Consider the following 21,401-nt stretch of genomic DNA (forward strand, 5'->3'; position numbering starts at 1 on the left):
TGCGGTTGAAAGGCTGGTTGGACAACTGACAAATTCTTTAAAACGGAGGTGGCTTATGGTAGAGAAATTAACATTAAATTATCTGGCAACAGCTCTGTTGGACATACCTGCAGTCAGCATGCCAATTGCACGCTCCCTCAACTTGAGACATCTGTGGCATTGTGGTGTGTGACAAAACTGCACATTTTAGTGTGGACTTACTGCCCCCAGCAGAAGGTGCACCTGTGTAATGATCATGCTATTTAATCAGCTTCTTGATATGCCACACCTGTCAGGTGGATGAATTATCTTAGCAAATGAGAAATGCTCACTACCAGGGATGTAAACAAAATTGTGTGCACAATTTGAGAGAAATAAGCTTTTTGTGCATATGGAACATTTCTGGGATCTTTTATTTTAGCTCATGAAACATGTTGCGTTTATATTTTTGATATAAACAATACCCCCACAATTTTCCCCTCATTCTAACATACTTGGCTGCTACACTACATGCAACATTTTTGCTGATGTAGCAGCGCCAACAGATTTCCAAGGCTCTTAGTCTCCCCCTGCAGCAGCTGGGCGGAATAACAAAGATATCATTACTCACATTCATCTTGGTGATCAAATCAGACTGCCATTACTGTAGATAGGCCATTTAATGAATTTACATCAAATATACAGAGAAATTGACAACAAAAAGCATCATTATTCCTGATACATGTGTACAATTATTGTAGAACAAACTTTAACATGATTTGTTAACAAAAGATTATCGTTTGCTGTGAGATGAAGTCATGGGCTTCATATCAGAACCAGGTTCCTTTTTCTGGAGTAAGCAGCCAGGCACAACCTGCCCAGGTTAAAATGTTAAATAACTGTTTCATTGTTTATGGTTTATTTCTTTTCACAATTCATCCACGAAGGGTGTGTTGGCGAGGTGTCCGCTAGCTGCCATCGATTTCTTGCCGTCCACAAACTTTCTCGCAGCCTGGAAAAACAAAATACACTTATCACATGGTCCCTTATTCCCCTTGTGTCCCCAGCTGATCTGCTATAAATAAACGTAAATGTAGGATGCACACAGAAATCAGTCTTCAAAAATGTTATTCAGTTATTTTTTCCCCTTTATTTTTTACTTGGAGAATGGCATTCCGAACACTTTACCCAAACATTATATGGAGGTATAGTTTGGAAGATAGACATGGAGGGAAAGGAAGGATTTAGGGGCACATACAGACAGCAACCCCCATAGCCAAGGGGCAATATATTCACCATAAATATTCACAGGCATACAAGGAGTGTACAAAACATTAGGAACGACTGTTCCTTCCATGATAGACTGAGCAGGTGAAAGCAATGATCACTAATTTATGTCACCTGTTAAATCCACTTCAATCAGTGTATATGAAGGAAAGGAGAAAGAAGAATTTTTAAGCCTTGAGACATGGATTGTGTATGCATGCCATTCAGAGGGTGAATGGGCAAGACAAAATATTTAAGAGCCTTTGAGCAGGATATGGTAGTAGGTGCCAGGCACACCAATTTAAGTGTCAAGAACTGAAACGCTGCTGTGTTTTTCACACTCAACAGTTTCATGTGTATCAAGAATGGTCCACCACCCAAAGGACATCCAGCCAACTGACACAACTCTGGGAAGCATTGGAGTCAACATGGGCCAGCATCCCTGTGGAACGCTTGACACCTAGTGGAGTCCATGCCCGATGAATTGAAGCTGTTCTGAGGGCAAAGGGGGTGCAACTCAATATTAGGAAGGTGTTCCTAATGTTTTACACACACACACCTTAGCAAAATACATTAAAACTCAGGTTTTCACAATTACTGACATATAATCCTAGTAAAAATTCCCTGTTTTAGGTCAGTTAGGATCACCACTATTTTAAGAATGTGAAATGTCAGAATAATAGTAGAGAGAATTATTTAAGCTTTTATTTCTTTCATCACATTCCCAGTGGGTCAGAAGTTTACATAGACTCAATTAGTATTTGGTAGTATTGCCTTGTCAAACATTTCAGGTAGCCTTCCACAAGCTTCCCACAATAAGTTGGGTGAATTTTGGCCCATTCCTCCTGACAGAGCTGATGTAACCGAGTCAGGTTTGTAGACCAGCTCGCTAGCACACGCTTTTTCAGTTCTGCACACAAATGTTCTATAGGATTGAGGTCAGGGCTTTGTGATGGCCATTCCAATACCTTGACTTTATTGTCCGTAAGCCATTTAGCCACAACTTTGGAAGTATGCTTGGGGTCATTGTCCATTCTGAAGACCCATTTGCAACAAAGCTTTAACTTCCTGACTGATGTCTTGAGATGTTGCTTCAATATATCCACATAATTATCCATCCTCATGATGCCATCTATTTTGCGAAGAGCACCAGTCCCTCCTGAAGCAAAGCACCCCCACAAAATAATGCTGCCACCCCCGTGTTTCACGGTTGGGATGGTGTTCTTTGGCTTACAAGCCTCCCCCTTGTTCCTCCAAACATAACGATGGTCATTATGGCCAAACAGTTCTATTTTTGTTTTATCAGACCAGAGGACATTTCTCCAAAAAGTACAATCTTTGTCCCCATGTGCAGTTGCAAACCGTAGTCTGGCTTTATGGCGGTTTTGGAGCAGTGGCTTCTTCCTTGCTGAGCGGCCTTTCGGGTTATGTCGATATAGGACTTGTTTTACTGTGGATATAGATATTTTTGTATCCGTTTCCTCCAGCATCTTGACATGGTACTTTGCTGTTGTTCTGGGATTGATTTGCACTTTTTGCACCAAAGTATGTTCATCTCTAGGAGACAGAACGCGTCTCCTTCCTGAGCGGTATGACGGCTGCGTGGTCCCATGGTGTTTATACTTGCGTACTATTGTTTGTACAGATAAACGTGGTACATTCAGGCGTTCGGAAATTACTCCCAAGGATGAACCAGACTTGTGGAGGTCTACAATTTATTTTCTGAGGTCTTGGCTGATGTCTTGATTTTCCTATGATGTCAAGCAAAGAGGCACTGAGTTTGAAGGTAGGCCTTGAAATACATCCACAGGTACACCTCCAATTGACTCAAATGATGTCAATTAGCCTATCAGAAGCTTCTAAAGCCATGCCTTTGTCATGCACAAAGTAGATGTCCTAACCGACTTGCCAAAACTATAGTTTGTTGACAAGAAATTTGTGGAGTGGTTGAAAAACGAGTTAATGACTCCAACTTAAATGTATGAAAACTTCCGACTTCAACTGTGTGTGTGTGTGTGTGTGTGTGTGTGTGTGTGTGTGTGTGTGTGTGTGTATATATATATATATACACACACACACACACACACACATTTATTATGTCTTAGCCATGAAGGTCAATAATGCAGTAGTAACATAAGAACCTGATATATGTTGATAAGTGACTGTCCCTAACAGTGCCTGTCCCTCTGTACAGGTCATCAAAGCTGCCATCACCCAGGTGACAGGGGTTGTGAAGGGAGGCATGTCCGAGGATGATGTCACCAGAGCAAAGTGAGTTCACTAAACAACTTGGCTCATTAAGTGGACATGAAACTTGGTGCTGTCTCTGTGGTTTTATTTAACTTTAACCAAGCCAGTCAGTTAATAACAAATTCTTATTTACATTGATGGCCTATAATACCTTCTTGCCCTAGCAGTAGTGAATGTTGAAGTGTACTCACGTTGACGACGTCTGCGTGGCTGACAGAGTCGATGCTCTGGGTAACTGTCTCTGGTGAGTGGTAGGCTCCGCTGGACAGAGCCTGGGCCCCCATCTCCTCCAGCAGGCCCTCGGAACTCTCCATGGACATCAGGTACTCGGCTTTCAACTGCTTCCTACCAGGTAAGAGGGGGAAAGGGTCAAAGGTCAAATCAGGGCAATAAGTTATTTTAGGCCATCAATGTAAATAAGAATTTGTTACTAACTGACTGGCTTGGTTAAAGGTTAAATAAAACCACAGAGAGACAGCACCAAGTTTCATGTCCACTTAATGAGCCAAGTTGTTTAGTGAACTCACTTTGCTCTGGTGACATCGTCCTCGGACACGCCTCCCTTCGCAACCCCTGTCACCTGGGCGATGGCAGCTTTGATCACCTGTACAGAGGGACAGTCACTGTTAGGGACAGTCACTTATCAACATATATCAGGTTCTAACACGTTCTTATGTCACTACTGCATTATAGTGTGCTCACCTCTCCTGCGGAGTCGGCTTGGGCGATGGAGTAGACTCCAAAGAGTCCAGAGTCAGCGTATGTGGCATTGAAGGCTGTGGCCTGAATAGGAGACAAGAGAAATAAGCATTAGATTAACTTCTGTACACAAGATAGTCCAAGATCATTGTGCTTTCTAACCTCTAAACCTTTATTTTTTCTCTGTGCGTAATTTAGACAATCATACAATGAAAGCTGAAATTCTACATAACTGGAGTCATGTTGAATATCGATTTATATTGTAGTGACCACAAACAACACAGGAATAACTGTAGCAACAAACAGGGAAGTTACTCACATCGAAGGGCTGTGTGGTTGCATTGGCGATGCCCTGGCTCAGTTTGCTGGTGACGTTGGAGCCTCTCTTTACGTGTGGCCCGGCTCCCAGAACCCTTTGCAGCACACTAAAGGCATTGGCCTCTGCTGATCCAGTCACACCGCCCTCGCTGGCGATCAGCGAGTGGACCAGACCGGCCCCGTTCTGCACCCGCAGCTCACCTGCAGGGACACACAGTCACACACGGTTAACCACCATCAGGGTACGAACACACAACCCATCTTGGCTCACACACTGGGGTTGACTGAATCAGTGGCCCAGACTAGAGCTCAGCAGTTAGGCGTTCATTGCTTCTAAGGCTCTCTATGGGTCTTACCTCCGCGGTATACAGCCTTGGCCCCAGCAACTCCAGCCCCACTGCGGACACTGAGAAACTGCTCTCCTACCTGCCTCAGCACTGAGTGATTCACACCTGGGGAGAGACGGCACAGACAGGGGTCATGTCACTGGAAGACACACCAGAGAGCCAGCAGGAGACACACACACAGGTGGACTGTCATCACATAGACATCACATGCCCTCAGTTCAGTGTTTCACACAGGGGTACATACTAGGGCCGGGAATTGCCAGGGACCTCACGATATTATCACCATACTTAGGTGCTGAAGCGATATGTAGTGTCGTTCTATATGTATTGCGATTCGATACTGTGATTTTATTTCGATTCAATATATATTTTGCTCACCATATGTCTGCTGCCGAGGGATGAGAGAGCCATGAGAAAATGACTTCATCAGTAAGGGAAATATACTACATGGCTAAAAGTATGTGGACACCCCTTCAACTTAGTGGATTCGGCTACTTCAGCCACACCCGTTGCTGAGAGGTGTAAAAATTGAGCACACAGTCATGCAATCGCCATAGACAAACATTGGCAGTAGAATGGCCTGTACTGAAGAGCTCAGTGACTTTCAACGTGGCACTGTCATAGGATGCCACCTTTCCAACAAGTCAGTTTCTCAAATTTCTGCCCTGCTAGAGCTACCCCAGTCAACTGTAAGTGCTGTTATTGTGAAGTGGAAATGTCTCGGAGCAACAACAGCTCAGCCGCGAAGTGGTAGGCCACACAAGTTCACGAAACGGGACTGCCGAGTGTCCTCGGGTTGTAACACTCACTACCGAGTTCCAAACTGCCTCTGGAAGCAACATCTACACAATAACTGCTCACCAGGAGCTTCATGAAATGGGTTTCCATGGCCAAGCAGCCTTACACAAGCTTAAGTTCATGCGTTGGCTGGAGTGGTGTAAAGCTTGCCGCCATTGGACTCTGGAGCAATGGAAACGTGTTCTCTGGAGTGATGAATCGCGCTTCACCATATGGCAGTCCGACAGACGAATCTGGGTTTGGAGGATGCCAGGAGAACACTACCTGCCCCAATGCATAGTACCAACTGTAAAGTTTGGAGGAGGAATAATGGTCTGGGGCTGTTTTTCATGGTTTGGGCCCCTTAGTTCCAGTGAAGGGAAATCTTAACGCTACAGCATACAATGACATTCCAAACGATTCTGTGCTTCCAACTTTGTGGTAACAGTTTGGGGAAGGCCCTTTCCTGTTTTTGCATGACAATGCCAACATGCACAAAGCGAGATCCATAAAGAAATAGTTTGTTGAGATCGGTGCGGAAGAACTTGAATGGCCTACACAGAGCCCTGACCTCAACCCCATCGAACACATTTGGGATGACTTGGAACGCCAACTGCAAGTCAGGCCTAATCGCCCAACATCACTAATGCTCGTGGCTTAATGGAAGCAAGTCCCCGCAGCAATGTTTCAACATCTAGTGGAAAGCCTTCCCAGAAGAGTGGAGGCTGTTATAGCAGCAAAGGGGGGACCAAGTCCATATTATTAACCATGATTCTGGAATGAGATGTTCGACAGGTAGTGTAAGTGCTGAAAACAAATTGGCTCCCTATTTAAAAAGAAGATGGAGAACAAGTTGGGGCAAGTACCGCAAAATCAATATTGCGATATTATCAAAACTATACGATATCGTCAAAAATAATCTCAATATGTAACTAGCAATTTATTTCCCATCACTTGTACATACCAGAGAGCAGTCATGTCACACACAAAGTGTGTCATCCTGGAGCAGAACAGCTGACCTCTACTCCACATATCTTTAGACAGCCTTTAACTCTAGGGCTTGGACGGAGGCCAAAGGAAATGTGATGTGTACACAGTACGTACACACACAGAAGGAGAGTGTGTTTACGTCAGCCTAATTCAAAGGATATGACCCTTATTGTGACCAAATCAATAGGGTTGTTCCGATTCCCTACCCTTCTTCCTGAAGTGTGCACTTGCTCAATATCCCCTCAAGGATTTAAAAGTAATACATTGGCTAGAGTGAGTTTCCACCATATTCCTTTTCAATCCATGAGGGGCTGCACACTTCAGGGAAAAGGTAGGGCAAGGAATCAGAACAGCCCCGGAGACATGCTGAAGGAGCTGCAACATGTTAAAAGGAGAACCCAGGGTGCCATTGGATCAAAAAGACTAACAGCCAGACACACTCACCTAGTCCTACAAGAGCCATTCTGGCACTGGTGAAATTGTTCTGGACAAAGGACTGCAGCTAAGGGGAATAAGGAAGTAGGAGAGAGTTTAAGAGAGAGCTAAGCTGTGACAAACACAAGGTAGCACTATAGTGAAAAACACAGCTATTAACAGTCTTACCTGTTCACCACTGACTTTGCCAACCATGTAGTCAGGACAGTACAGGGAGTTGGATAGAGCGTTTTTGTAAGCAGCTTCATGCAACTTCTCAATGACACCTTCAGAGAAATAAACCCCATAACAAAATACTTCAGTCAGTGTGTTGGCAAGGAGAACTAATAACAGGATGCTAGACAAATGACTATAGACCCAATTTTTTTTTTGTTTTTTTTTAATTTTTTTTTTTTTTAAATCGGCAGCATACAAATATATACTAAACCAAAATGCTACTGGTAATTGAATAAAACATTAATTCAACAAGGACCAATCGTGCTGAACAAGTAAAGTGAATAGAGGGGAAGTGTTGCTGACCTATCTGTGAACACTGGTGGGCCAGGGCCCGGTCTACCTTGACCCTGGAGGTCAGGTCGTCCACCTCCCATGGCCGGAACTCTGGGGTCATGGTCACGTTGATCAGGTACTCAATCACTGTGTCTCTGAGGAGAAGGATGGACGTTGGATGGGCAGACAAACATATGGACACACACAGACAATGCAACAGTCATAACTCTCAACATACAGTGGCAAGAAAAAGTATGTGAACCCTCTGGAAATACCTGGATTTCTGCATAAATTGGTCATCAAATTTGATCTGATCTTCATCTAAGTCACAACAATAGACAAACACAGTCTGCTTAAACTAATAACAAACAATTAGAAGTTTTCATGTCTTTATTGAACACACTGTGTAAACATTCACAGTGCAGGGTGGGAAAAGTATGTGAACCCTTGGATTTAATAACTGGTTGACCCTCCTTTGGCAGCAATAACCTCAAACAAACATTTTCTGTACAGTCGTGGCCAAAAGTTGAGAATGACACATGTATATTAATTTTAACAAAGTCTGCTGCCTCAGTTTGTATGATGGCAATTTGCATAAACTCCAGAATGTTATGAAGAGTGATCAGATGAATTGCAATTAATTGCAAAGTCTTTGCCATGCAAATTAACTGAATCCCCAAAAAACAATTTCCACTGCATTTCAGCCCTGCCACAAAAGGACCAGCTGACATGTCAGTGATTCTCTCGTTAACACAGGTGTGAGTGTTGACGAGGACAAGGCTGGAGATCACTCTCATGTTGATTGAGATTGAATAACAGACTGGAAGCTTCAAAAGGAGGGTGGTGCTTGGAATCATTTTTCTTCCTCTGTCAACCATGGTTACCTCCAAGGAAACACGTGCCGTCATCATAGCTTTGCACAAAAAGGTCTTCACGGCAAGGATATTGCAGCTAGTAAGATTGATCCGATAAATAGTTGATTTAGGTGCATCAAGAACTTCAAGGAGAGCGGTTCAATTGTTGTGAAGAATGCTTCAGGGCGCCCAAGAAAGTCCAGCAAGCGCCAGGACCGTCTCCTAAAGTTGATTCAGCTGTGGGATCAGGGCACCACCAGTACAGAGCTTGCTCAGGAATGGCAGCAGGCAGGTGTGAGTGCATCTGCACGCACATTGAGGCAAAGACTTTTGGAGGATGGCCTGGTGTCAAGGGCAGCAAAGAAGCCACTTTTCTCCAGGAAAAACATCAGACTGACAGACTGATATTCTGCGAAAAGGTACAGGGATTGGACTGCTGAGGACTGGGGTCATTTTCTCTGATGAATCCCCTTTCCGATTGTTTGGGGCATCCGGAAAAAAGCTTGTCTGGAGAAGACAAGGCGAGCGCTACCATCAGGCCTGGGTCATGCCAACAGTAAAGCATCCTGAGACCATTCATGTGTGGGGTTGCTTTTCAGCCAAGGAAGTGGGCTCACTCACAATTTTGCCTAAGAACACAGCCATGAATAAAGAAAGGTACCAACACATCCTCCGAGGGCAACTTCTCCCAACCATCCAGGAACAGTTTGGTGACGAACAGTTTGGTGCTCCATCCAGCATGATGGAGCACCTTGCCACAAGGCAAAAGTGATAACTAAGTGGCTCGGGGAACAACACATCAATATTTTGGGTCCATGGCCAGGAAACTCCCCAGACCTTAATCCCTCAAGAGGCGGGTGGACAAACAAAAACCCACAAATTCTGACAAAGTCCAAGCATTGATTATGCAAGAATGGGCTGCCTTTGTTGATTTACTTGTGTGTTTTGGGTCGTTGTCCTGTTGCGTCACCCAACTTCTGTTGAGCTTCAATTGGCTGACAGCCTAATCTCCTGCAAAATGTCTTGATAAACTTGGGAATTCATTTTTCCGTCGATTTTAGCAAGCTGTCCAGGCCCTGAGGCAGCAAAGCAGCCTCAAACCATGATGCTCCCTCCACCATACTTTACAGTTGGGATGAGGTTTTGGTGTTGGTGTGCTGTGACTTTTTTTCTCCAAAGTGTTGTGTGTTCCTTCCAAACAACTGTAGTTTCATCTGTCCACAGAATATTTTGCCAGTAGCGCTGTGGAACATCCAGGTGCACTTTTGCAAACTTCAGATGTGCAGCAGTGTTTTTTTGGACAGCAGTGGCTTCTTCCGTGGTGTCCTCCCATGAACACCATTCTTGTTTAGTGTTTTATGTATCATAGACTCATCAGAGATTCTGTAAGTCTTTAGCTGACACTCTAGGATTCTTCTTAATTAACCTCATTGAGCATTCTGCGCTGTGCTCTTGCAGTCATCTTTGCAGGACGGCCACTCCGAGGGAGAGTAACAACAGTGCTGAACTTTTATAGACAATTTGTCTTACCGTGGACTGATGAACATCAAGGCTTTTAGAGATACTTTTGTAACCCTTTCCAGCTTTATGTAAGTCAACCATTTTTCTGAGATCTCTTTTGTTCGAGGCATGGTTCACATCAGGTGATGCTTCTTGTGAATAGCAAACTCAAATTTTGTGAGTGGTTTTTATAGGGCAAGGTAGCTCTAACCAACATCTCCAATCTCATCTCATTGATTGGACTCCAGGTTAGCTGACTCCTGACTCCTATTAACTTTTGGAGAAGTCATTAACCTAGGGGTTCACATACTTTTTCCACCCTACACTGAATGTTTAATTTATGTATTCAATATAGACAAGAAAAATACAATAATTTGTGTGTTATTAGTTTAAGCACACTACGTTTGTCTATTGTTGTGACTTAGATGAAGATCAGATCAAATTTGATGACCAATTTATGCAGAAATCCAGGTAATTCCAAAGGATTCACACACTGTTTCTTGCCACTGTAGATGATGAATCAAGATGATCTCAAGTGGCCCTATGGGAAGCCTCTATGATAAATAGGTAAGAAACACAGGAGCTAATTACACCATGAATCAACCCTGTCCTCACATACAACGTGTCCGTAATTCAAGTTTCCTCATCCATCAATTCAACACCAAAGTAAACCCACACACTTTGAGGGAGTCTGGCTGCGGTAGTAAGGGTACTTACAAGTGGTCTCTCAAACACTCCACAGAGTAAACCATGGTCTCCCTCGATGACGTTACGCTGCGGACATACAGAAAACAGACATGTTAGCTACATCCTCCAGACTAGACTAGCTATGATGCACATTGCTTTGGAATGAGGTGAAAATAGGAACATTCTTGTGCTGTGTGTGCAGATTGGCATTTACTGGGATGATTCATGTACTGGAGGCAGCTCTACAGGGTGGTCACTAGCTGGCACAGCCACAATGTCATAAAATCTGATTTTAAACCTAAACTTAACCATACTGCTAACCTTAAATTGAGACAGAATTATTTATTTTTTTTCATAACTTTGTTTACGATATAGCCAATTTTGACTTTGCAGCTGGCCCATCTAGCGGAACACTTAGCTTTGCCCCCAGGACATGATTCATCCCAATAAATGTCAACCTGCATGTGACTCTGTGCTTCTCTCATCTTGTTCATTCTGCTCTATCCTAAAACGTGAGCCCCCTGTTGACTCGAGGGCAACTGTATGTGTGTGCATCTATAATATAGTGAAGCTATAGCTTGTGTGAGGTATGGGTGTTGAAGTTGGTGTTAACGTTTCACTGCCTCCTACATTTACGTTTATTTACGGCAAGTCAGGCGGGGACACAGGAGGAATAAGGGAAAAGGAGGGAAGGGGTACACAACACAAGTGTATAATATAATAATAATATTCCATTTAGCAGACGATTTTATCCAAAGCGACTTATAGTCATGCGTACATACATTTTACTTATGGTTGGCCCAGAGAATTGAACCCACAACCCTGGCGGTACAAGCACCATGCTCTACCAACTGAGCCATACAGGGTAACAGAGGGTATATTGTAGCATACACTCTGTATGTGGAGATAGGAAACAGTATAATGTATACTCTGCATGAGGACAAAATGGGGTTAGGGGACAGGGAGGGAGGGGACATAGTGCTGTACTCTCCATACTCACTGACCTCAGACTACCCCCCACTGCCTCCACACCACGACAGATCCTGAACGCAGACGCTCCCTTAGTAGTCTGAAAAACAACAGTGACAGTGTTCATTCATTAACTTAAGGACTTTAAAAAAAACAGTGTAGTTGTGATGGAAATTGCCCTTATTGTTGAAGTCATTCACAAGTCAAAGAGATCAAGCCATTCATAAAACCACTGGGACTTACCAGATTGGCTGCCAACCGCAGGACATGACTGACTCCCTGGTTCTCCACAGTCTCATAACGAGTGCCTGCTTTAACAAACACACCCACACTGGACACGGGAGAGTAGTTCTCCAATGACGCAATCACTAGACCGTTGGGCAGCTTGGACACCTAATAGAGAATACAGGGAGGGAGAGTCATGATGTCACAGCTGGAACACACGTGAGACTGGCATCATTGTTGTTTTGGAAACTGCAGAGTGAGTAAGAGAGTAAACATTCCATTCTGTTCAACTGAGGTAAAGTTCTTGTGATCAACTACACAACCAAAAGTTCATTTTCCAATATGGAGGGAAAAATATGTCTACACAGTAAGTAAAAGTGTGTGCATGGTAGTACCTAAAACAAGTCTACACATGAACATAATCACAATGCTTAGCCATAGAGTAGAGCACATCCTCATCCCTGACACGCCATGCAAGGACCCACCAAGAAAAACTCCACACCCCAGTTTGGGCTACAACTAGGGCCCAGAGTTTTTCCTGTGATCCCATGTGAAAACTTCTTGGCCTCTATGACATACCTGTACACTCTGGGGGGGCAGGGCCACCCCAGCCTTCAGGCCAGCCAAGGGCTCAGTGAGGACATCACTCCTCCTGGCTGCATAGCATCGTATCTGGGGAGGGAAATGATAAAAGAAATCATGTCAACAAACACTCACCAGCACTTCCTCAGCTTGGGAATTACAATATGATACACTATTCAGTTCATGTGGAGGGATCTAGATTTCCTTCTGTCCTCAAATGACCCCAGTCAAATGACTTCTAATGACCATAATAACAGGTTTTGTTTAGGAGGATGTTTTGTGATATGAGCAGCTTCCTCTAGACCTAAAGATGGGAGATGAATTCTGAGCCTGGTCTAGACTAGAGCAGTGGGTATGCTTGATGATATTTAGTCCACTCTGAGGGTAGACTCACTGGGTGCCAGGCCAACCTGAAATGTGTAGTATGTTAAGCTGCCTTCTTATTTGTCCTTCCAAGAAGACACATCATACATTGGCTGTAGCACCTTGGTTAAGATGAGGGTGAGGTGTAGGGAAACTCAATTGGTAGTAAGGCTATATCCTAAAGACCTGATACGATCCAACCCCCAGTCAAACATCTAATGTCAGAAGAGATTATGGTGTCTGCTTGTACAGACAACTCTACAACAATATGAAAGAGAGAAATAGAAGCTACTCATTTTTTTTGCAGTCATACAGATAATTTTCCACATTAAAGCATTTCATGTTATTTCCACAGAAATGACCAAAACAGGTGTCTTCAACCTTTTCTGGCATGAGAGCTACATAAAAGTGTAATTGCCAGCTACTAATTTTTCTCTAGCATTCAAATAGGCCCACTTTTCTTCTCTTCTCCAGTTTCTTATTGAACTACTTACTCTTGTACACTATGTTTTCTGTTTTATTTTTCCTGGTTTTAGATGTTTAAGTTTCACTTTCAAAAGTATAATTGTTCATAGAAAAACAACGAAATTGGATGTTCTGAGTCCATGTCAACAGTTAAATCACATCAGAAAACATTTTTTTTAGGTATGTAAAAATGTATTTTTTTGTGTAATTCCCCTTAAATTGCGCATTTGGCCATTTAATTGCGTATCTAGTGAGTGGGGAATGTGCTAGGACGGTGAGATGGCGGAAGCAGAAGTGTCGATTAAAGCGCGTCGAGTACAGTTAGCGTGAAAGATTAGTGGACAACAGTGAAGAATAGAACAAGAATGGAACAAAATGGGTTTAAGTTGTGGAAAATTAGTCTAATGTATCGTTCCTTGTTGGAGTACGTTTTTTGGATAAAGATGTTTATTTTGGAAACCCTTTTGAAGTCACGAGGATGGTGAAGGCGGCGTTGGGAAAAGTGGATGCAGTCAAAGTAACCAGAAGTGGTATGGTGTTGATATTATGGGTATCTAAAGAGCAAAAGGAGTGTGCATTGAGGCTCGCGAAAATAACGACGCATGAAGTGAACAGCTTTGATTTTCGGAGCAGGGCACCGGTAAAATGTTATTTCTGGCGTCCTATTGGACATTGATAATCATTATGTTAGGCCAAAAATTCCAGGAGTAGTTAATACGTCGCTAGACACATATGGAGAATGTGGAAAATGAACAGTTTCTGTATTATTGTTTAATTAGTATATACCACCCTAAGATACGCCGTAACAGCGTTCGTCCAAAACCCGATGCAATGCAAGAGGTGTAAAAAGGTTGGCCATGTGTCAAGTCTTTGCAGAAGGAAGGAATCTTATTGAAGAGTCTTAATGTAAAATGTTGTAACTGTGGTGGGGATCGTATTTCCGAATTCCCTGAGTGCCCTGTTAGGGTGAAAGAGGTTGAGGTGTCAAAGATCAGGGATGTAGTCGGTAAAGAGCTTTGAAGGGGCAAGAGGCCACTGTTCTGAAGAAGATATGGAGGTGGATATGCCACAACCAGTTGCAAACGTTGAATACACTTATTGTGAAAAAGGTGTATTTTGTAGCATTTATAGCCACAGTTATTAATTGTAATGCACAAGTGTCCAAGAAGCTGGACATCATATCTGCAGCTGATAAGTTTTTGGGCCTCCAAGACTTAATGGCAGAAGCACTGCAAGGACTACTGTCACCGGGATATGTCCCACCATCACAGGATCCTTCTGAGCCTGTGTAGGGGCCGGCTTAAAACAGAAAAGCTTTAGTTTAATTAACATTTCGTTAGATAGTTTGAATGCATTTTTTTTAAATGTATTTTTTACCCCATTTTTTTCCTCCTTCCTTTTTAGAGCCTTATTATCATCAACTTGTAGTGTAGGTGGCGGAATGCACATATAATTGATGCGAACGCCATTATACCAGAGAAGAAGCACCAAGTTTGCAGTTAACATTTAATTGATGTTTTGGGGAAACTGTCAACCCACAAAATGGTTATCATATCAACACATAGTGTGATGGATAAACGCGCGCACCACACAGACAAATGCAATATTGCTGGAAATTAATAGGCAGATAGTGTTAGGTTTGGCTTTTTAAGCCAATAGTGGCTAACCAGGAGTTGGATCATGTCAATGTTGCGTTGATTAGATAGTAACTGGGAGCTTGCTGTGTCTGATACTTGATAAATTGCATGTATTTTCAGAATTGTTTGGCGAGCTTCTCGTAGGTGGGCTGCGAGCTAATCGACCTGTTGGAGACCTCTGACCTAAACTAATCTGGAACCTGATATCTGAAAAGCTAATAAACTCAGCAAAAAAAAGAAACGTCCCTTTTTCAGGACCCTGTCTTTCAAAGACAATTAGTAAAAATCCAAATAACATCACAGATCTTCATTGTAAAGGGTTTAAACACTGTTTCCCATGCTTGTTCAATGAACCATAAACAATTAGTGAACATGCGCCTGTGGAACGGTTGTTAAGACACTAACAGCTTACAGACGGTAGGCAATTAAGGTCACAGTTATGAAATCTTAGGACACTAAAGAGGCCTTTCTACTGATACTGGAAAAACAACAAAGATGTCCAGGGTCCCTGCTCATCTGTGTGAACGTGCCTAGGCATGCTGCAAGGAGGCCTGAGGACTGCAGATGTGGCCAGGGCAATAAATAGCCATGTCCGTACTGTGAGACGCATAAGACAGTGCTACAGAGAGACAGGATGGACAGCTGGTCGTCCTCACAGTGGCAGACCACGTGTAACACCTGCACAGGATCGGTACATACAAACATCACACCTGCGGGACAGGTACAGGATGGCAACAACAACTGCCCGAGTTACACCAGGAACGCACAATCCCTCCATCAGTGCTCAGACTGTCCGCAATAGGTTGAGAGAGGCTGGATTGAGGGCTTGTAGGCCTGTTGTAAGGCAGGTCCTCACCAGACATCACTGGCGACCACATCACTTATAGGCACAAACCTACCATCGCTGGACCAGACAGGACTGGCAAAAAGTTGCGGTTTTGTCTCACCGGGGTGATGGTCGGATCTGCGTTTATCGTCGAAGGAATGAGTGTTACGCCGAGGCGTGTACTCTGGAGTGGCATCGACTTGGAGGTGGAGGGTCCGTCATGGTCTGGGGCATTGTGTCACAGAATCATCGGGCTTGTTATTGCAGGCAATCTCACCACTGTGCATTACAGGGATGACATCCTCCTCCCTCATGTTATACCCTTCCTGCAGGCTCATCCTGACATGACCCTCCAGCATGACAATGCCACCAGCCATACTGCTTGTTCTGTGCATGATTTCCTGCAAGACAGGAATGTCAGTGTTCTGCCATGGCCAGCGAAGAGCCCGGATCTCAATCCCATTGAGCACGCCTGGGACCTGTTCGATCGGAGGTCGAGGGCGACATCTCACTGCAAGAACTGGCACCAGACATCACTGGCGACCACATCACTTATAGGCACAAACCTACCATCGCTGGTGTCTGGAACTTGTTCAGTTTGTGTCTGTTGTTGAATCTTGTTGTGTAAATTTGTATTAACATATGTTAAGTTTGCAGAAAATAAACAGTTGAAAGTGAGAGGACGTTTCTTTTTTTGCTGAGTTTGTCAGCTAAGCCTATCTGCAGACAGCTGAGCTAGACACCAAACACTTGGCTGCCACTGCGAATTCTGTCTGAGTAGTCTACATTAAAACATCTCAATACTGATGCTTTGGATGTCAAGCATTAGCAAGTAGCACTGGGAATTCTGCAGCACACTCCAGATATACTAAAATACATTGTTCAAAAACAGGATAATATCGAAACATTAACTTGTCAAGCTTCCTAGAAATCAACAGTATACTAGATAATACGGGAGAAAGCCGGTGGCTTATTGTCAGACCTTCGTAGCTAAAACTGCCAGATACTTAATCCCATCACTACCAATCAACATTGCAATGAGGTTACTTGATCGGTGAATTGAGACATTGACTGCTCCATGGCATGTCACCTGGCTTGGATTGTCAGTGCGGGATTGATCTGAAAACCAGCAGAACCGCAATGACCTTCAGTGGGTTGAGCTGGATGGAACCATGGGGTACGTGACAGCTAGCTAGCAATACAGCCTGCCAGCGATTCGCCAGTAGAGAACATGCCATTGTAAAATGTAGTACATAGCCTCATTTGTAAGTAAGAATGGCTATTATAGGTTCATGAAACCGACTGGATACATTCTCGGTCAAGATTATAGAAGTAAGCGCGCCTAGCTAACTTTAACTACGGTAACCGACAGGCTAATTAACCATCCGTTTCCACTAGCCAACCTTGGCAACTTAGCCGGCGAGTCCGCGGGTGGGTTCCAATTGACTCCCCAACGGAAAGAATGCACGAAACCTCATGATACATCGTTATAAAATACACGTTTAATAGGATAGAGTAACGAGACTCACGGATAATTTATTTAGAGTTCGGATCCCTTTCATGACTCCCGTTTCTCTCCTTCAGCAGCAGTAAAATACAGATATGGACGCGCTGACGTCCTACCCAGAATGCACCGCTCTTCACAGCCAATCCAAAAATGGTAAAAAGATTCGTCAAGCTAATTAACTTTAAAGGGTCAATCGGTAGTTGAAACAATACTGTTTTGGTAAAAATCTGAGGGATGAGCCTGGAGAAATGTTACCACTTAAATGCATAGACAGAGCTATGGATGCAAGGACTGACCATCCATGATATCCAAGTTAAAGTTGTAACCATGGTTTGAGGCTATACAATGCAGAGGAGGCTGGTGGGAGGAGCGGGCTCATTGTAATGGATGGAATGGAATTAATGGAACGGAGTAAAACATGTGGTTTCCATGTGTTTGATACCGTTCCACAATTCCATTCCAGCCATTACAATGAGCCCATCATCCTATAGCTCCTTCCACCAGCCTCCACTGTTAGTGTTTGTTTACATTAACCTTGTTTACAACCAATGGAATAACACAAGCTAATATTTTGGGTTCTGATGAGGTATGACTAATGACATTGTGTACAATAGTTGTATCAATGGGTATATACCATTAATTTATAAGTGTAAAATGGATGTAGCAACTGCAGATTGCCCATTTAACAAGATTAACATTTTTCAGATTCAGAAATTGTATGGACAGGCTGAGTCGACTGTAATGCATTTTCATAACTTTGTAACTTTTGCCATAAGGGTATGTGTTAAATACACTACAATAAAACAAAACAGTTGTGGTGACTGAAGGAGAAACAGCTCAGCTGAAGAGAGGGCAGGTCTGGTGTGATCAACTGGGTTTGTCATCAAACCCACCACAAGACTGTCTTAGCCCACTGAGCTAAAGCCTATGCATTAGCTTGGCGAACAAGTCTTCAGGTCTCATGCAAGGTTACTCACACAAGTGAGTGACTGCAAATGGATTTGAACCCATCTGCGCAATACAAGACTGGTATTCTATTCTAAAAGCCTAGGCGGTATTTAATAATGCAAGTCTTTGTGTCTTGCAGCCATCAGCTGTTGGATTTTGAAATTTGAGGTATGGGGATTCTTACTGACTTTAAAAAAACTATGTTCAGAATGTGCACTATCCCTAAATTCATTACAACAGCTGAGAGTTTCATATCTCGATAGAATACTATTTCTACAGCGTGATTAAAGTCCCTCCTCCCGGGTCACCAGTAGCTTCCACCATAGACAATCGGTACATAACTAATGCCGTGGAGAAAGAGAGAGGTGAATTTAAGTCAGCCTGGTTAAGTGGAAATGGTACATTGCTAATATTTAGTGGTATCCAGGCTCAGCAAGGGAAGATTCTGCAAATGGAAAAGCTTAATGGGAAAAAGATTAAAAGCCATGTACCTGGTGCTTATTCTAGGTTGAGGGGAGTCATCACTGGGGTCCCAATATATATGTCCACAGCACCTGAGATTAGTGCCACCTTAATTGGGGAGGACAGGCTCGTGGTAATGGCTGGAGCAGAATAAGTGGAATTTATCAAATACTTCAAACACATTATTTCCATGTGTTTGATGCCATTCCATTCGCTCCGTTCCAACCATTATTATGGGCCGTCCTCCCTTCAGCAGCCTCCACTGGTCCACAGATGTGAAGGGAAGCAGAGTGATTAAGGATGGTGTTCTTGGGGTTGTACTCATCCTTCTTCCTCCAAACACAGCAAGTGGAGTTCAGACCAAAAAGCCCTATTTTTGTCTCATTAGACCACATGACCTTCTCCCATTCCTCCTCTGGATCATCCAGATGGTCATTGGCAAACTTCAGACGGGCCTGGACATGCGCTGGCTTGAGCAGGGGGACCTTGCGTGCGCTGCAGGATTTTAATCCATGACGGCATAGTGTGTTACTAATGGTTTTCTTTGAGACTGTGGTCCCAGCTCTCTTCAGGTCATTGACCAGGTCTTGCCGTGTAGTTCTGGGCTGATCCCTCACCTTCCTCATGATCATTGATGCCCCACAAGGTGAGATCTTGCATGGAGCCCCAGACCGAGGGTGATTGACCGTCATCTTGAACTTATTCCAGTTTCTAATAATTGCGCCAACAGTTGTTGTCTTCTCACCAAGCTGCTTGCCTATTGTCCTGTAGCCCATCCCAGCCTTGAGCAGGTCTACAATTTTATCCCTGATGTCCTTACACAGCTCTCTGGTCTTGGCCATTGTGGAGAGGTTGGAGTCTGTTTGATTGAGTGTGTGGACAGGTGTCTTTTATACAGGTAACGAGTGGAGAACAGGAGGGCTTCTTAAAGAAAAACTAACAGGTCTGTGAGAGCCGAAATTCTTACTCGTTGGTAGGTGATCAAATACTTATGTCATGCAATAAAATGCAAATTAATTCCTTAAAAATCAAAACAATGTGATTTTCTGGATGTTTGTTTTAGATACTGTCTCTCACAGTTGAAGTGTACCTATGATAAAAATGACATACCTCTACATGCTTTGTAAGTAGGAAACCTGCAAAATCGGCAGTGTATCAAATATTTGTTCTCCCCACTGTATATATATATCCTGTCACCATATATATATATATATATATATCTCCATATGTAAATATGTTATTGGAACTGACCTTTTAAATATTTCCTGTATATTTCTCATTATTTATTTCTAGTAATACATTGATTATTGCATTCTGGGGGTTTGAGTTTGTAAGAAAGGCATTTCACTGTGCATGTGAGGTTAGGAGCTAGACAGTAGCAAGTTAATGTGTTTGGGGGAAGACCAGCAATTCATCCAGACCAGTAATGCGATCGACATGCCTCTGAAATAGTACCACCTAACAGCTTCAGAATTGTCACTCTCTAACATCTGCTCGCCCTCTCTCCCCCAGCCACTAAAACACTTAACCGCGGTATTGCTGAGTTCATTGTGATGGCCGCAGACACAGAGCCCCTGGAGATCATCCTCCACCTGCCACTGCTCTGCGAGGACAAGAACGTGCCCTATGTGTTTGTGCGCTCCAAGCAGGCCCTGGGACGCGCCTGTGGGGTCTCACGCCCAGTCATTGCCACTTCGGTCACCATCAAGGAGGGCTCGCAGCTCAAGCCCCAGATCCAGTCTACCCAGATGGCCATTGAGAGACTGCTGGTGTGAGAAGAGAGCTCGGGATGGGGGTTGTAGGGTTAATGGGACACCACCTGCTTTAGTCATTCAGATTTTTGTAAATGGGACAGACTATGATTTAATGTTGTCCTGCTTTGTTTCATGTCCTGTCAGACTTATGTACAGAAGATTCTATTTTGTAGGGCTATGTCCATTTTGAAATGTTGGGACAGAATAGGTATATCTGAAGCGTTGGAACAAAAATGGCTTAACTTGTTTTTAACATTACTATGTTGTAAATGTGGTAATTCTATATAGAGTATACGGGATGTCAAACCAAGCATAGTAGAATCATAGCAACTACACTTAGCTTTCCTTATGTTGACCTTTTTCCTTCATTTGGTGCAGTTAAAGGTGGACATGTTCATTCCAGTATTTGTAGTGTTTCATTTGGGAAACATTCCTAAATTGGTTTTAAATTATAATTTGATTACCACCTACACAGTGACTTGCCCAATGTATTTAATGTATAATTATGGAAGACCCTGTTCAAGTTTCAGCATTGTAATCAATGGAACCTCTATGGGCAGATGGATGCATGTATGACACTGGACACTTGGGTAAAAGCCATGTGGTAAAATGGGTTTAGATCCTGGCATTTATAGGGGGACAAGATTAGGTTGAGATCCTGGCATCTATAGGGGAACAAGATTAGGTTGAGATCCTGGCATCTATAGGGGGACAAGATTAGGTAGAGATCCTGGCATCTATAGGGGGACAAGATTAGGTTGAGATGTGTCAAGATCCTGGCATCTATAGGGGGACAAGATTAGGTAGAGACGTGTTGAGATCCTGGCATCTGTAGGGGGACAAGATTAGGTAGAGATCCTGGCATCTAGGGGGACAAGATTAGGTTGAGATCCTGGCATCTAGGGGGACAAGATTAGGTTGAGATCCTGGCATCTATAGGGGGACAAGATTAGGTAGAGATCCTGGCATCTATAGGGGGACAAGATTAGGTAGAGATCCTGGTATCTATAGGGGGACAAGATTAGGTAGAGATGTGTTGAGATCCTGGCATCTATAGGGGGACAAGATTAGGTAGAGATCCTGGCATCTATAG

General features: G+C 43.4%; 2 protein-coding genes across 3 annotated transcripts in view; one reads left to right on the forward strand and one right to left on the reverse strand.

The window, feature by feature from the left end:
• LOC118937766 (NHP2-like protein 1) overlaps positions 1-20,710 on the forward strand; it is a 36,155-nt gene extending 15,445 nt beyond the window's left edge. Inside the window, exons 1-2 of one of the 2 annotated variants that reach the window (XM_036938940.1) lie at positions 13,273-13,704; positions 20,067-20,710. In XM_036938940.1, coding sequence (XP_036794835.1) covers positions 13,653-13,704; positions 20,067-20,329 — 315 coding nt within the window. In that variant the 5' untranslated portion in view covers positions 13,273-13,652 and the 3' untranslated portion in view covers positions 20,330-20,710. Of the gene's footprint in view, positions 1-13,272; positions 13,705-20,066 lie in introns of those variants that run through there. The other variant, XR_005035171.1, reaches the window with a different exon arrangement.
• On the reverse strand, positions 375-17,465 carry LOC110538748 (cytochrome b-c1 complex subunit 2, mitochondrial). Its single transcript, XM_036938939.1, has 14 exons — positions 17,167-17,465; positions 12,344-12,436; positions 11,783-11,932; positions 11,575-11,639; positions 10,601-10,657; positions 7,560-7,684; positions 7,209-7,306; positions 7,050-7,107; positions 4,848-4,943; positions 4,493-4,692; positions 4,177-4,257; positions 4,002-4,078; positions 3,666-3,819; positions 375-970 (listed from the first exon to the last, which is right to left on the reverse strand). The coding sequence occupies exons 1-14, from the start codon at positions 17,197-17,199 to the stop codon at positions 887-889; spliced, it is 1,371 nt and encodes a 456-aa protein (XP_036794834.1). The 5' UTR covers positions 17,200-17,465; the 3' UTR covers positions 375-886.
• Positions 20,711-21,401: the final 691 nt, after the last annotated feature.

The sequence above is a fragment of the Oncorhynchus mykiss genome, chromosome 12 (assembly GCF_013265735.2).
Source record: "Oncorhynchus mykiss isolate Arlee chromosome 12, USDA_OmykA_1.1, whole genome shotgun sequence".
Lineage (NCBI taxonomy): Eukaryota > Metazoa > Chordata > Actinopteri > Salmoniformes > Salmonidae > Oncorhynchus > Oncorhynchus mykiss.